Below are 17,223 nucleotides of genomic sequence, written 5' to 3'. Positions count from 1 at the left end.
TTAAGTACTCTTCTCTGCTTATACCAACTACTAGATGATGCTGTGGAGTTCATTTTTAAGCTGGCATTGTAGCTGAAATAAACTCACATTTCCTCCCAGGGTTCAATCCTGTATCTCATATCCCTCCTCTTTCCTACATTAAGTTATGCATGGGGCAGCCATCTGTTAGGGAAAATCTAGTTCTAGATTTCATGCACTAAGCAGGGCTTGAACTAGATGACTTTCAAGACCCTGACTCTAAGATTGTGTGACTGTAAGCTCTTCAGGTCAGAGACCTGAAACTTGTTTTTATTTAGTAAAGTGCTGCCATGTACATAGCTAGTGGTATTTTTAAATCATTTATTTTAAGATGTGGACTGCCTTGATCCCGAGAAGGGCCCATGTAATTAACAGTAGTATTAATTGATAATTGTCCTATGAAAAGAACTACAGCATTTTGATCTTCTATTGTTCCTGCCTGCTTCCCATCTTAAATATTCTACTTGGGTTGCCTATTCACATATTGTATGTGTACAGATGTCTGTGTACACTTGTACATGTGTTTGTGTGAATGCCTACCTGTGTCCATTGTAAAAGTGACCCTTGACACTAGCTCCTCAAATGCTTGCTACAAATGGGAAGTGTAACTGCTGTACCTGTGTTCAGCATAATATGTAAACAGCTCCTACCTGTGTACAGATCTGTACTTGTGCACACTGTACATTTGCGTGTTGAACGTGTGGATGTGGCTTATGCGTGGCAGAAATGCCTAGGAATCAGCATGACTCTCCTAGCAATCAGGGCAATTCTGCATAGTCTGTTTCGATATTGGGGGGAAATGATGGGGATATTGTCCGGGATTGCTTTTTATTAGCTATTTGGCGACTAAAAGGCTTAGCTTCCCGCCGATTGGCCCACCGACCCCTCTTGAACACGCCCTACGATTCTCTCTGTTGTGTGTAGTTACTATCACATGACTGTCATAAGACTTGGCGGGTTGTACCATCATGACACTATCGGGGACATAAAAGGGAACATTCCTGGAAGGCATCACCCTGGATCTCATTCCCTTCGCCAAACTACTCACAAGTGTTTCTGCCGTCGATCTCTGTCCTCAGTGGTACCTACACACGCCTTGTGCAGCGAACTGCGGGTCCCTTTTTAGAGACCTTCCACCCTTTTGAGAGATGGACTTGCCCGTTCCTTGTTAAGCCGGAGCCGCTCAGGACTGAACCATTTGCCATTCCTGCGGAGGGCTTATGAAATAGGAATAGGAGAAGGACTGGAAGCTATTAAATAAGGCTTGGGAGCTGACTCTAGTTCTGTGAATGCCTATTTCTCACCCTGATCTGCTTTTTATGCTCTGTGAGGGCGAGCAAAGGGGTCTAGACCAAGTTTGTCTTCTCCCCCATTCAAGCGCAGTTAGTGGTATCGTTCATTTAGTCGGTGTCAGGCGCCTTGGGTTGAAGAACCCCTCGCCTAGAAAGGGGGCGCATGCGCGAGGAAGGGACCAGTCACTCCAAGGGATACTCTTCGCTTTATAGTGGTGTGGCCAGCCTCCACCGGGACTAGCAGCTTGGCGCAAAGGTAGGATTTTCTTATCATACTGATCTCAGGATATGGGTGGGGTGGGGTAACTTGATAGGGTTAGTTTTAGGTTTGTTTCAATACTTGTGAGTCAGTTAGTCAAAGTTTTCTTATGAAAAGCTTTGCAGGGTCAGACCAAAGTGGGTCCATGCAGTTCAGGAACCTGCTTCCCAGAGTGGTCCGCCGTGTGCCCGCAGGAAGCCCCCAGGGCAGGCAGATCATGGAGGTAACAGCTGCTTCTCTGCTGTCTGTGCCTAGCAACTGATCCTTGGAACGAGAGTACCTCTGAACATTTCAGTACCATGGGTTAGAAATAAGAAGACCCCTGCTAGATCACACTGCAAGAGTCCATCTGGTCTCACATTGTGTTTCCCAATGTAGCCCCAGAGATCTCTGGGAAGCCCACAGGCAATAACCCACTGCCATTGTTACTCTCCCCCACACTACTCAGACAAATCGTATTCAGTGATATACTGCCTCTGAACATGGAGGTTCTACTTAAACATAAATTATAAATTCAGCTTAAATAAGTGCTGAGAGTGGCCTGGGTTTGGAGAAGCAAATCAGAGAGGCATCAAACAGAGACAGAGCTGTAATAATGGGTGACTCCGATCGCCCTCACATCGACTGGGCAAACTCATGATGCTCAGTTGTATTGTCCCTACAATTAGGCTCTGTAGCAGATGACTGGAAAGTAGAGAATGTAACTCCAATTTTTAAAAAGGGTCTGGGCGGGATCTGGGAAATGACAGGCCAGTTAGCTTAACTTCTGGTTTCTGTCCAGATTTTAAGCATCTCAACCAGATTGCTTAGCCCACCCAGATTCGCCCGGATTTCAGCTTTCATTAAAACAAAACAACTTAGCTCTAGCCCTTGTTATGGAGTTATGGAGCAAAACGTGCAGTCACTATTCTTCTCAAAAATTATTTTCCAGACGATTTACATAATTTATTTATTTATTTACTGTGCTGGGTATGTTTGATCTTGAAGAGTGAGTGACAGAGAGATGTTAAAAGCCGACATTTACCTGAATCCAAGACTAACCCCTCCCTTCCCGACAAGTTATTTGATATTAGAAATCAGGAGGTAATCTTCAATTTAGAGTCCTGTTCCTTTCGAGTAGGGTTGCCATATTCTGGCTCTCCAAATCTGGGTGTCTAATTTGCATATTATGTAAATTGGCTGGAAACTAATTTCTGAGCAGAACAGTGACTGCACGTTTTACTCGATAACTCCGCTTTTCCAAGGACTAGAGCTTAGCTTTTATTTTATTTTTTTTTAATGAAAGCTGAAATCCGGGAGAATCTGGGTGGGCTAAGCAATCTGGGTGAGATGCTTAAAATCTGGGGGAAACCTGGAATTTCGGGGGGCATGGCAACTCTACTTTTGAGTAAATGTGGGTATACATGTATTTCACCTCTATTAAATTCAGAGTCGTCTTCGATTTGGGTAAATACAGTAAACCAAGCAACTAACAAAGGTTGTGGGGGACACAGGGCAAGATCTGCTTTTATTGGGAGAGTGGCCTGGTCTTGTGAATGGGCCTCTTGACCTTCATCCCAGCAGGGTCTGCCAGCAGCAGGTCAAGGCAGATTCTGGAAGGAACCCTGCATCCTGAGGGATACCCTCTTCTCTCTCTCCTTTCAGGGAGCCCGGCGGGTGAGTCGTGATGAATGCCATCGTCGTCCTGTGCCACTTCTGCGAGCTGCATGGCCCTCGCACCCTCTTTTGCACAGAAGTCTTGCACGCGCCCCTCCCTCAAGGTGCAGGAAGTGGGGACAGGCCGGGGCAAAGCGAACAGGCGGAAGAGGAGGAAGGAGGCATTCAGATGAGCAGCCGGATCCACTCGCACAGCCCGGCGGAAGGCGCCAGCGCAGACTCCAGCAGCCCGGGGCCGAAGAAATCGGATATGTGTGAGGCACGTATGCCTTTAAACTTGGAACATAATCTTAGTGTTGTGGATGCTGATTAGAGTTGCCATCTCTCTCCCCTCCCGCCGAAATTCTGGGTTTCACCTGGATTCTGAGCATCTCACCTAGATGGCTTAGCCCACCCAGGATTCGCCTGGATTTCAGCTTTCATTTCAATTAAAAGAAAAAGAAAAAGCTAAGCTCCAGCCTTTGTAGACGCGGAGTTATGGAGCAAAATGTGCAGTCACTACTCTGCTCAGAAATTATTTGCAAGCCAATTTACATAATATGCAAATTAGGCACCCGGATCTGGAAAGCCAGGAGAAGTTGCTTTCTCTTTGGCATCCCTCCAGTAATTGCTTCTCGTTCCACTTCTAGGGGTGCCGCTCTCTTCCCGCAGGACACCCGGGCTACGTCAGCCACGACAAAGAGACTTCAATCAAGTACGTCAGCCATCAGCACCCAAACCATCCCCAGCTCTTCAGCATCGTGCGCCAGGCCTGTGTCCGTAGCCTCAGCTGTGAGGTAAGCTACCCACCGAGATATTTCCTTGTAGGCAACACAGTCGTGTGTGTGTCCGTGCGTGCATGTGGGCAAGCCCTCACCCCCTGCCCGTGGCTAGGGACATGCATGGAACCGGTTCGAAAGACCGGCGGTTCGGCCGGTTCGAAGGGGGGGGCGGGATTACTTTAAGGACTGGGGAGGGTGCTCTTACCTCCTGCCACCGTGCTTCCCTCACCAGCGCTGTTCTCAAAAGACCACTTCTGGCCACTCCCAGTCCGCGAGGTACTGAGGCGTCAAGGAGGTATGATGCCGCCCAGGTGGGACCATTTTTGAGAACAGAGCCAGCGGGGGAAACACGGGGTGGGTGTGTGTGTGTGTGAGAGAGAGAGAGAGAGAGAGAGAGAGTGAGAACGTGCACCATCCCCAGTCCTTAAACTTACCCCCCAGTTCCATGCACATCCCTCCTGTGGGCTTCTCAGAGGCATCTGGTGGGCCACTGTGTGAAACAGGATGCTGGACCTTTCAAGTCCTAGGTAGGCCTTGGGCGTGGTGATCCTCTTTATTGAGCAGGGGGAGAGCAACTTGATTCTCCAAGGTTGCAGGCAGGAATCTCTCTCAGCCCTATCTTGGAGATGCTGCCAGGGAGGGAACTGGGAACCTCCTGCTCTTCCCAGACGAGCTCCATCCCCTGAGGGAAATATCTTACAATGCTCACATGTCGTCTCCCATTCAAATGCAACCAGGGCAGACCCTGCTTAGCTTTGGGGACAAGTCATGCTTGCCTCCACAAGACCAGCTCTCCTCATGCTCTCGTTTGTTCTCTTGCCCGCCCTGCAAGGTTTGTCCGGGACGCGAAGGCCCCATCTTCTTTGGTGACGAGCAGCACGGCTTTGTCTTCAGCCACACCTTCTTCATCAAGGACAGCCTGGCGCGCGGCTTCCAGCGCTGGTACAGCATCATCACCATCATGATGGACCGCATCTACCTCATCAACTCCTGGCCGTTCCTCCTGGGGAAGATCCGAGGGATTATCGACGAGCTGCAGGGGAAAGCGCTGAAGGTGTGTGTGTGTGGGGGGGGTTGCGGGGGGCAAAGAGGCAGCCGAGGGAGCTTTGCATTAGCGAGAGAAGCTGAGGAGCGACGGTGTTGGGCCCTAGCTCAGTGGCAGAGAGTTGCATGCTGAAGGTCCCTGGCATCATCTCCAGGTGTTGATTGATTGATTTTTTTGGATTTGATTTATATGAGCCCCTTCCTAAAGGGGCTCAGGGCAGTTTACACTAAAATAAAAAATACAGAACTATAAAAATAAAAAAATAAAAACAATTAAAAGCAGATTAATTAATTAATTAATTAATTAACAATTAAAACTAGATAACATTAAAAATTGATATCCTTAAATGCCAGGATAAATAGATGGTTCCTTAAGGCTCTCCTTGAGGCCTCCAAGGAAGACAATCCTCTTTGATCCACGAGGAGCGCGTTCCACAACCTGCATGCTGTCAGAACATTTCAAAGTTCCTTTCCTGGCATCTCCAGATAGGGCCGAGAGAGAGACTGCTGCCTTTGACCTGGGAGAAGCCACTGCTACTTCGTGTAGACAATACTGAGCTAGATGGACACAGGAACACAGGAAGCTGCCTTCTACCGAGTCAGACCCTTAGCACACTTTACTTTACCACCAGACCAGCTCTTTCCTGTTGTTGTTCTCCTCAGGGGATGGAGCCGCTCTGGGAAGAGCATCTAGGTTCCAAGTTCCTTCCCTGGCAGCATCTCCAAGAAAGGGCTGAGAGAGATTTCTGCCTGCAGCCTTGGAGAAGCTGCTGCCAGTCTGTGAAGACAATACTGAGCTAGATAGACCAATGGTCTGACTCAGCATATGGCAGTTTCCTATGTTCCTATGAGTGTCAGGTTCTCCTTTCCTCCTGCTCTTGCCTTCCTTCCAGCCAGGGCCTCTCCAGAGGTGCTGGATCCAGATCTCATCTTGCGATGTAAGATTCCAGCTTGCAAGCCTGTTCTCCAGTGAGGAGCTGCTGGCTGCAGTTAGCTGGTGGAGGTGGGGGGAAAGCACTTTGCACGTGTTTAGAGCTGCCATTCAGCAACCTGGAATCCAGTGGCCAGACCTAGTTTTTTAAATGCCAGGGGCCATGGGTGCCTGTTGCATCTCTGGAGACCTATTGTAAAGGTAAAGTGTGCTGTTGAGTCGGTGTTGACTCCTGGTGACCACAGAGCCCGGTGGTTGTCTTTGATAGAATACAGGAGGGGTTGACCATTGCCTCCTCCCGCGCAGCATGAGATGATGCCTTTCAGCATCTTCCTATATTGCTGCTGCCCAATATAGGTATTTCCCATCGTCTGGGAAACATACCAGCGGGGATTTGAACCGGCAACCTCTGGCTTGATGATCAAGTCATTTCCCTGCTGCACCATTAGGTGGCTGGAGACCTATTGTACAAGAGGCAAATGCTTTCTTTTGAGTTATAAGATTGACCCAAGCCTGGCCAGATCTGAGTTGCTATGCTTTAAGGAAATGATGGCTTCTTTGCATTACAGGTTTTCGAAGCAGAGCAGTATGGCTGTCCACAGCGTGCCCAGCGCATGAATACGGCGTTTACACCTTTTCTGCACCAGAGGAATGGAAACGCAGCGCGTTCTTTAACCTCTCTAACCAATGATGAGAACTTGTGGGCCTGCCTGCATACTTCCTTTGCATGGTAGAGTGTGCTTTAGGGTCTGGGTCTGTGTCAAATACTTGAATTGTTTAGAAGGTTGGGAATTGTTTAGAGGTGGTTATCGCTGCTAACCACTGAATTATCAGTGGTTTGTTACTCAATTAACTGAATTAAATTCATCAAAAGAGCTCTCCGGATTCAGACCAAAGGTCTGTCTTCTCTAACATCTTGTGCCCCGGACTTGCCAGCCAGATGTCCCGGCAGGAAGTTCATAAAGCAGGCCTGAAGGCAGCAGGAGGTTTTTTTCACCTGCAGCTGCTCGCTAGCAATTGATATTCTGAGATATACTGCTTCTGAACATGGCGGCTCTGTTTATAGCAAGACTATAGTGAGGTTTTGCCAAAATCTCAGTATGGATGCCTTTTTGGGGTACTGAAGGGAGTGCTTTATTATTTTAATTTATTCTAATTCATATGTATTTTATTTATTTATTTATGAGAGGTGTTTAATATGTTCCCCATTCATTCCCTTGAGGAGGAGAACTTGGGAATGTTACACTTCTTTAAGTGGGATTTAAGACATGATGGTTCTTCTCATATCTGGGATTCTTTCCCGCCACCCTTCTTTAAATTTTTGGTTGGCAGTATATAAATATTAATAATGACTTTAACCTTCTCAGGCTCCTGAAGGCCTGTGGTAGCCGACTCACGGAGAAACTGCTGGAAGGAGCCCCCACTGAGGACACTCTGGTTCAGATGGAAAAACTGGCAGGTAAGTGTGTGTGTGTGTGTGTGTGTGTGTGTGTGTGTTTTAAACCATGGATTCTCATCATTGGGTCCCCAGATGTTATTGGACTTCAAATCCCATAATCCCCAGATCCAGTGGCCTTTGGTTGGGGATTATGGGAGTTGAAGTCCAATAACATCTGGGGACCCAACATTGAGAATCCTTGTTTTAAACTATTCTGTGTTAATTCATTGGTTTTATTCTTTATTCTAAGTTTTTTTCTACCACCCTGCAATGATCAAAGCTGTTTAACAACTGCCTTTCCAGTGCTCGCTGCTCCCTGAACGGTGTAGCTTTGGATTTTATCTGCTAGGCCGCTGTCGTGCAGTGGTTAGAGCAAGGGTCTTGGACTGCAGCCTTCTGCAGATGTTGGGCCCTCCACAGTAGGCTGGAGTGACAGGGTATATATACTTTAAATAAAGCAAAACAATGGATAAACTCCCATTGCAACTGGGAGTTGTAGGTCAACAATAGCCTACAACTCCCATCATCATATTGGCCACTGTGGCTGAGGATGATGGGAGTTGTAGTCCAGCAGCAGCTGGAGGGTTGAAATTGTGCAACCCCACCTGAGCATCAGTACTTAACATCAGCCTGCTGCTTTCTGTTTCATGAAAGATGTGTTCCAAGAGCTAAGGATGAGCTGTTTTATTTAGTTGTTTTGTGCTCTAAGGAACTAGGATCTACTTAATTAAGGGCTTTCCTCCCCTGTGTGTTCGTCTTTTGAGATCTTGAGGAAGAATCGGAAAGCTGGGATAATTCAGAGGAAGAAGAGGACAAACCTCCAAGCCAGGCAGATGGCCGAGAAGGCGGTGAGCTAACCAAGAGCCCAACAGACTCAACTCTTCTGTCGGACTGTGGTAGCTGGAATGTAGCATCCCGAAGTCAATCTGTCTTCCGGTCCCTCCGGCACCTGAGACAGGTATCAACAGGCCCCGCTCACCTGGGCTCTGTTTAACCTAGTAGAACTGTGTGTTTGTGGCCCCCAAAGCAGGAGTGATGGCCTGTTTTATGAACACTGCCTCATGCTAACACAGCAAACTCCCGTGTAGACCTGCCTGAAGTCAAGGGCCAAGAGTTTCCAGACTGCCAGCAGCATAACTGAAAGGCCACCGTATGAAGGTCAGTGGATTAGAATTGGCTAGTCCAGAGGTCCCCCACCTGTGGTTCTCCAGGTGTTCCTGAATTGCTACTCCCATCATCCACAACCACAGTTTATTGTTCTGCAACATCTGGAGGGCCACAGGTTGGGGTCTCTGGGCTAGAGAATGCAGCAAAAATGAGGTGACGAGAGAGGATGTTCTAAGCTGACTTGGCAAATGCGGTTCAATGTAAGCAAGTGTAAAGTGATGCATATTGGGGCAAAAATGCGCGGCTGCTGTGAAAAAGGCAAATCCCATAGTAGGGATAATTAGGAAGTCGATTGAAAATAAAACTGCTAATATCATAATGCTCTTATACAAATCAATGGTGTGGCCACATTTGGAGTATTGCATACAGTTCTGGTCACTGTATCTCAAGGAGGACATTGTAGTACTGGAAAAAGTGCAGAAGAGGGCAACCAAGATGAGGGACCTGAAGCACCTTCCTTATGAGGCAAGGCTACAGCATCTGGGGCTCTATAGTTTAGAAAAGAGGTGTCTATGGGGAGACATGGTAGAGGTCTACAAAATTATGCATAGTGTGGAGAGAGTGGATACATTTTTCTCCCTCACATAACACTAGAACCAGGGGCCATCCCATGAAACTGATTGATTGCCACAAAATTTAGGACCAACAAAAGGAAGTGCTTTTTTCACACAGTGCATAATTAAGCCGTGGAATCCTCTGCCACGGTATGTGGTGATGGCCACTAGCTTGGATGCCTTTAAAATGGGCTTGGACAAATTCATGGCGAACAGGAGAATCAATGGCTATTAGTTTGTAGCAGCCAATCAGTGACTACCTCCAGCCTCGGAGGCAAGATGCCTCTGAATACCAGTTGCAGGGGAGCGACAGCAGGAGAGAGGACACGTCCTCACCTCTTGCCAGTGGGCTTCTCAGAGACATCTGGTGGGCCACTGTGGGAAACAGGATGCTGAGCTAGATGTGCCTTGGGCCTGATCCAGCCGCACTGTTCTTAGTATATGTTTTGTTTTTCAGATCTTGGGGCCGTCGTCTTTCCGCATGTTGGCGTGGCACGTGCTGATGGGAAATCAGGTCATCTGGAAAGCGTGTGACCGAGACCTTGTCCAGTCTGCTTTTGATGTCTTACGGGTAGGAACATCTCCCTCTCGTATCCATAACGTAATTTGCTCTTGGCGCTACCTATAAAGTAATAGGGACATAGGAAGCTGCCATATACCGAGTCAGACAATTGCTCCATCTAGCTCCACACCAGGGATTCTCAACGTTGGGTCCCCAGATGTTTTTGGACTTCAACTCCCATAATCCCCAGCCCCAGTGACCTTTGGTTGGGAATTCTCCAAAGTTGCAGGCAGGAGGCTCTCTCAGCCCTATCTTGGAGATGCTGCCAGGGAGGGAACTTGGAACCTTCTGCTCTTCCCAGAGCGGCTCCATCCCCTGAGGGGAATATCTTACAGTGCTCACACTTCTAGTCTCCCTTTTGTATGCAACCAGGGTGGACCCTGCTTAGCTAAGGGGGCAGGTCATGCTTGCTACCACAAGACCAGTTCTCTGATAGGTAGCCCCCCCCCCCCAAAGCTTGCTTCTTGACCTCAGGCAGTATTGCCTCTTCCTTCCTGCCAATGAGAGTGAAACCTGGCTGTATACCTGGCTTCTCACTTCTTGTATTTCCTTTGACAGACCATGCTGCCCATTGGCTGTGTCCGGATCATCCCCTACAGTGACAAGTACGAGGAGGCTTATCGATGTAACTTCCTGGGCCTCAGCCCCCACGTGCACATCCCAGCCCACATCCTGTCTTCAGGTAAGAGCCGCCTTCTCTCTCCTTCCTTCCACTGTACTGAAACCATTGATAACAGTTGCCTTTCTGAGTGAAATTCCAGTGACATCCCCCTCTCTGTCAGTTGCCCTTGCTTCTGGTGTGTTTTGTTGAATCAGAGTTGTGACCGGGGAGTTGATGCTGCTGTTACTTCTATGAATATTTATTTACCGCTCTTCAGCCAAAGTTCTTAAAGCAGTTTATATAGAAAAATAAATAATACATAAGTACGATGGCTCCCTGTCCTCAAAGGGCTCTTAATCTAAAAAGAAACATAAGGCAGATGCATCCCTCCAGCCACTGGAGGGATGCTGTGCTGGGGTTGGATAGGGCCAGTTGCTCTCCTGCCTGCTAAATACATGAGAACCACCACTTTAAAAGGTCTTTGCTCAGTTAGCAGGGGTCTGATTTGGGCAGGAATCCTGTGGTTTTTCTAATATCTGCTCTGTGTTTGATTCCTCTGAAGCAAGAGTAAATGTATGCCATTTTGCACATTGGAGTGGGATAAGGGTGTGGATACTGATGGAAATGTTTGACTAACAAGCAGAAGATTGCCGGTTCGAATCCCTGCTGGTACTATATTGGGCAGCAGCGATATAGGAAGATGCTGAAAAGTCTTATCTCATACTGCGCGGGAGGAGGAAATGTTCAACCCCTCCTGTATTCTACCAAAAGGAAACCACAGGGCTCTGTGGGCACCAGGAGTTGAAATTGACTTGACGGCACACTGTACTCTTTACTGATGCATGCTTTGCTACTGCTAGCAGTCTCTAAAAGCTCTAGAGAAATGGTGTGCTAGTGGGAGGGGAAGAACCCAATCTTGGGGGTGGGGGAGAGGCAGGGGAGGTCAGGCAGACACAGAGGTTGAGGAGCAACTCCTCACTTAATGAAGGACAAATTTGGAGGGGAATTATGAGTTATTTGGTTTGGCAAGGGAAGTTTGATAAAGAGTGTGTGTGTGTGTGTGTGTGTGTGTGTGTGTGTGTGTCTTTACTGATTATGAGTAATTTTGATTATGAGGAATTAAGGGAAGTTTGGTAAAGAGTGCGTGTGTGTGGCAACAGAGAGAAAACATGAGGAGTGACTCATTTAAATTTTTTTGAGGGGTGAAGAGTCAGTAAAAGGCGGGGGGGGGGCTCTTCAAATGCACCCCTGGAACCAAGCTGATCTTCCTTGGATACTTTTATCTTCCATATCATGTGATGGGGCCTGGTCTCAAATTGTGTGAGTTGCTCTCAGCAAAAAGATGGAGTAATGATATGGATGGCCTTCCTCTCGTTTCAGAATTCACTGTCCTTGTGGAAGTCCGCTCTGCCACCCGGTCCAGCCTCTATCCCGTCTTGTTTGATGATGATCAACCTCTTGGCAAATATGAATTTGTGGTCACTAGTGGGAGTCCTGTGGCAGCAGACAGAGGTCAGTGGCGTGCTTTTGTCTTAGTGGAGATCTTTGTTGTCAGATTACTGCCAAAGAACGCATCCTAGGGATGTGCATGGAACCAGTTTGGAGGCCCTTTATGGGCCTCTGAACCGGTTCGAACAGCAGGTGGTTCAGCTGGTTCGAATGGGCGGGGTTGCCACTTCAAGCATTGGGGAGGGTGACCTTACCTCTCCTGCCGCTCTTCCCCTGCCAGCTTACTCCTTTTTCAGTAAGTCCATGGGGTGGCAGTGTACTGCCCTGTTTGCCCCTATTTACCAGATATACCCAGAGGTATCGCAGGGCATGCATGTTGTGCACGGACACGCAGCTAGTGTGACGAGCACACATCCCAGCGTTGGCACGCATGGGCACACCCAGTACTTCCGGGTATATCCAGTAAACGGGGCGGCAGGGAGGTACGCTGCCGCCCCATGGACTTATTGAAAAAGGAGCACCGGCAGGGGAAGAGCGACGGGAGGGGTAAGTTCACTCTCCCCTGCACTTAAAGCAGCATCCTCCCCCCGCCTTCGGGCCCCCACCGCCCGGTTCTGTGCACATCCCTAACACATCCCCATGCTGAAGCAGAGAAATAACTAATTTTGTGGGAGGCACATCGTGATCACCTCCATTATCCTTTTACATGATCCCCACCACACGTTAAGATCATCTGGGGAGGTCCATCTCCAGTTACCACCGTTCGTTTGGTGGCGACTCAGAGGCAGGCCTTCTCTGTAGCTGCTCCTGGGCTGTGGAATGCACTCCCGGCAGAAATCCGTAATTTGAGATCATTGTTGTCTTCCAGGAGAGTCCCTAAAACCTATCTGTTTGGCCTGGCCTTTCAGGGTTTTTAATTGTTTTAATGTTAGCCTGGCCTTTCAGGGTTTTAATTGTTTTGATAGTTTAATTGTTTTCTAAGATGTTTTTAAATTGGTGTTTATATTTGTATTTCTGACCTAATTGTTTTTAATGATTTTTGTCTTTTAATTGTAAACTACCCTGAGCCTGACTGGCCCAGAGTCACCCAGCAAGTCTCATGGCTGAATGGGGATTCAAACTCAGGTCTCTCCGGTCCTAGTCCAGCACTCTAACCACTACACCATGCTGGCTCTCTTGGCAAAAAGGCACCTTTTAATGTGGTGATTCTCTTTATTTAGGGGTGAGGGGAGTAACTGGCCCTATCCACCCCCAGCACAGTACCTCCAGAGACTGTTGCTGGTGTCTATCTTATGTTTCTTTTTAGATTGTGAACCCTTTGGGGGACAGGGTTCCATCTTACTTGTTTGTTATTTCCCTGTGTAAACCGCCCTGAGCCATTTTTGGAAGGGCGGTATAGAAATCGAATTATTATTAATGATAATGATAAATAATAAAGTTTGAGTCTGAATCGACAGCTCCCACCATCCTCCGCCACAGTGGCATACTGGGAGTTGTAACCCATCCACAACTGGGGGGTCCACGTTTGAGGACTCCTGCCTTAGGTTTATGTTTAAAGCATGATATTACTGCCTCTTCAAGCACTAAAGTTAGAAACAGCGAAGCATTGTAGCCTTCCTAAACTTTCTCTTTCTGGATACAGTTGGCCCCACCATCTTGAACAAGATTGAGGCTGCGCTGATGAACCAGAACCTCTCGGTGGATGTGGTGGACCAGTGCCTTGTTTGCCTTAAGGAGGAGTGGATGAAGTAAGCAGCTTCCTTCAGCCATATTGCTCGTGGGTGCGAGTCGCTTCACGGGTATTACACCCATCCTGCGTCAGCTTCATTGGCTACCGGTCCACTTCCGGGCTAGATTCAGGGTGCTGGTCTTGACCTTTAAAGCCCTACACGGCTTGAGGCCGGGATGCCTGTTGAACTGCCTTTGCGGTTCTCAACCTTGCGGTTCTCAACTCCCATCATTCCCAACCAAAGGCCATTGAGGCTGGGGATTATGGGAGCTGATGTCCAATAACATCTGGGGACCCAAGGTTGAGAATCCCTGGCCTATATGAATCTGTCAGGGCCCTCCGCACATCATCTCAGGCCCTGCTCATGGCTTTGCCACTAACAGAGATCCAGTTGGCGAGGACTAGAGACAGGGGCTTTTTGGTTGTGTCCCCTTGGCTTTGGAATACCCTCGCTGAAGAACTTCGCCATGCTCCCTCCCTCAGTGTGTTTTTTTTAAATCTTAAAACACATCTTTTAAAGGAAGCTTTTTAATGCTTCTTTTTTGTTTTGTTATATCTGATAGGTTCTTTAGCTTTTCATAATTTTCAGGTTTTAGCTTTTTAAAATAATCTTTAATTTGAACCTAATAATGATTGTGGTTTTTAATCTGACGTTTTGGTTTAATTTAGTTAATTTTAGCACTTTTATTGTATCTCGTATCTATCTTATTGTAATGAGCCGCGCCGAGCAGTAGTGCATTAGAGGGGTGTATGTATGTATGTATAAATAAATAATATAAAACACCTCTTCCAAGACAGATCTTGAAACAGGAACATGGGAAGCAGCCAGTTACTGAGCCAGACCCTTGGTCTATCTAGCTCAGTATTGTCTACACAGACTGGCAGCGGCATCTCCAAAGTTGCAGGCAGGAGTCTCTCTCAGTCCTATCCTGGAGATGATGCCAGGGAGGGAATCTGGAACCTTTTGCATGCATGCATGCATGCAGGTGCTCTTCCCAGAGTGGACCCATCTCCTAAGGGGAATATTGTGCAGTGCTCACACATTTAGTCTCCCATTCAAATGCAAACCAGGGTGGACCCTGCTTAACAAAGGGGACAATTCATTCTTGTTGCCACAAGACCAGCTCTCCTAAATAATGTAGGGGTGGCAGATAATATTAAAATATGAGGCTCAAGGATCCTAAGAACTTCTTCAGATGGAGGAGCTGCTGCCAGTCTATGAAGACAATGTTCTTAGTGCTCTGTTTATTGCTCATTGGGTACGCCAGAGAAATCCACATTTCTCCCCCAGGCAAGGTATTATGATACCCTTTATAGGCGTGTTTTTGTCTGTGGACTTCTATTTTTTCCTTTTTTGCCTTTCTGCAGTAAAGTGAAGGTCCTCTTTAAGTTTACCAAAGTGGACAGCAGGCCCAAAGAAGACACCCAGAAGCTGCTGAGCATCTTGGGAGCTGCCGAAGAAGATAACGTGAAGCTCCTTAAGTTCTGGATGACTGGGCTGAGCAAGACGTACAAGTCGCACCTGATGTCAACTGTCCGCAGCCCGACCTCTTCAGAGTCTCGAAACTAGTCTGGAGTTCCTCACTTGTATTTGGGAAGTCACTTGCAAGTGCCTTTCCAGATCATGCTCTGTGGCGAACATCGGCACCCTTGCAACTGAGGAGCACCCTAAAAACTGATGAGTTTCTACGACCAAGTGCCAGGGGAAATGGAATCCTGTTGGGTGTGGGGTGCCGTTCATAAGCTAAAACTCACTACTGTGTATATGAGAGGCTAGATTTTGTCCACCATTATGTTGACCTGCTCTTGGTTGGGAGCTCCAGTCCCTCTCTCGATGGGCATCTCTTTCATTGGCAAGAAAAGACTATCTAGAAGTGTACATTTGTGCCCTTGAAGTGGGGACACTATCTACTTTTTTACAGTGTGCTCTTTAGTGAAACCTGAAGGCGCATTGAGGCTTCTGGTTCCTTTTCTTCTACCACTACCATGGAGGAATGGAATGTTTATCACCAGATGACTGGAGGTCCTCTTCAAAGTTCAACACTGGTGTGTGCTCTTGATATTCCCATGTTAAGGGGGAGCCTGTCAATCACAGACTGAAGGCGTCCTATGAATTTCTCCCTAAGTTAGTCTAGCGACAGGTTAACATTATTTATGAAATGCCATGTTTGGGGTATTAGACTTCCTACAGAATCTATGCTGCTAAAAGCAGAACTGGGGAGATGTTGTTTATATTGAAACTAATCATGTTTATTTGTATGGGAGAGAGCCAATACTTAATACTGTACAGGCCAGTATTCTTTGATTGGGCTGTGTAGTTATGCTCTGATTTGCTTTCTAATATCTATTGGGCTTCTCATTTAAAAAAAAAAAAGTTTTCAGCCTCTTTAAAATGCAGATCTTTTTGTCAGGGGCAAACAGAAAGGAAGCAAAACAGGGTTTAAAAATGTATTTACATCTTATATCAAGTATTGATCTCATGGCTAGGTCTTGCTTCTAAATTGCTTCTGTGTTTAAGAGCCTATTTATACAGATGTAATGTGCGTTGAGGCATAACTCAACCAGCGTCTTTGTTTGTTCATTCAGTGGAAGAGAATTTTAAACAGATGCTTTACTCTCCCCCTGAAATGAATGGGACTTTTAGTGTTTTAACATTGGCTGGATTCTGCCCTTAGATTGTGTGCTACAGCTGAGGGCTGTGTTTGTTTTAGAATCTTTCACTTCACAAGTTTCACTTAAGAGGTTTTCAGCAGGGTGTGCTGCTGCTGTGACATTTGCATGTGGAAATCTTGGTATTAACACGTTAAGGAAACATTTCTGGGGCAATGGAAATTTGCAATAATGATAGTTTCCTTTTGAAACCTGTTCTAGAACCTGTGCAAATGCTTATTTTTCTTCTGGTGCCTGGTAAGTTCCACTTGTTCTGTACATTTTCTAATTATTTAACTAAGGATGAACTGTACAAATGCTCTTGCTTGTCATGCAGGGGGTGGGTGGGGGGCTAAGATTTTAAATTGGAAGATACAAATGGGAATTTTTAAAAAGATGTTGAGCTGGAGTTATTAATTTCCTGCTTTGTGGTAATTTATTAACGTTTTTATCCTTGTATGTGTGGTTAGAGTTTTTAATATATCTGTATTTGTCTACAGTGCAGGAAGATTTCCCTAAGAGAAATAATAGGTTTTAGGGGGCTCATGTTGAAGTTTTTGTTGATATTGATTGTACGGGGGCTCATGTTGAAGTTTTTGTTGATATTGATTGTACAAGGTATGCTTGAACTGTAGCACATAAAATACAAATAAATTTTTAATTAATGCTGCTGAGCTCTGTGGTTTGTGCATATAAGACTTCAGACAAAGTTTGCAGATAAGAGTGAAAGCACTAGTTGCTGGATTTTTGTTGTGTTCTGGGAAGTCTCCAAGTAATCTATCTATATAATTAATTCCTGTAAAGGGGCTGTGTGGGGATGTGGCAAGCTCCACCCCCACTGCAGCCATGACCAATGGCAGGCCCAGAGGGGGCAACATGTGCAAGGGCGGGAGGGAGGAGTGCGTGCCAGCCAGGGGGTGAGAGGGCGACGCTAGTAATCCCTAGCGTCGCCCCTGCTTATTGAAATGGGAGGAGCAAGCAATTTTAACAGGCAGAAGCGAGGCTTTCCTATAGAAATGAACAGAGACAAAAGCCCAAGACTTTCGCGTAGCTTAGATTTTCCCCAGCCGCCCTCTGGGAATGGCTGGGGGTGTTTATGTGGTGCATTTCAAT

The 17,223-nt window shown here is 46.9% G+C and overlaps 1 protein-coding gene across 1 annotated transcript; it reads left to right on the top strand.

Moving 5' to 3' along the window:
• Positions 1 to 1,211: 1,211 nt before the first annotated feature.
• On the top strand, positions 1,212 to 16,776 carry FLCN (folliculin). The gene is made up of 12 exons (XM_053277128.1): positions 1,212 to 1,566; positions 3,214 to 3,484; positions 3,855 to 4,001; positions 4,819 to 5,040; positions 6,531 to 6,691; positions 7,329 to 7,420; positions 8,164 to 8,357; positions 9,578 to 9,691; positions 10,241 to 10,364; positions 11,664 to 11,795; positions 13,375 to 13,480; positions 14,830 to 16,776. Exons 2-12 carry the CDS (start codon positions 3,236 to 3,238, stop codon positions 15,029 to 15,031), a joined length of 1,743 nt encoding a protein of 580 aa, XP_053133103.1. The 5' UTR covers positions 1,212 to 1,566; positions 3,214 to 3,235; the 3' UTR covers positions 15,032 to 16,776.
• Positions 16,777 to 17,223: the final 447 nt, after the last annotated feature.

The sequence above is a fragment of the Hemicordylus capensis genome, chromosome 13 (genome assembly GCF_027244095.1).
Source record: "Hemicordylus capensis ecotype Gifberg chromosome 13, rHemCap1.1.pri, whole genome shotgun sequence".
In the NCBI taxonomy this organism is placed as follows: Eukaryota; Metazoa; Chordata; class Lepidosauria; order Squamata; family Cordylidae; genus Hemicordylus; species Hemicordylus capensis.
The sequence above is the reverse complement of the archived record's forward strand: the minus strand, read 5'-3'. Positions and strand labels throughout refer to the sequence as shown.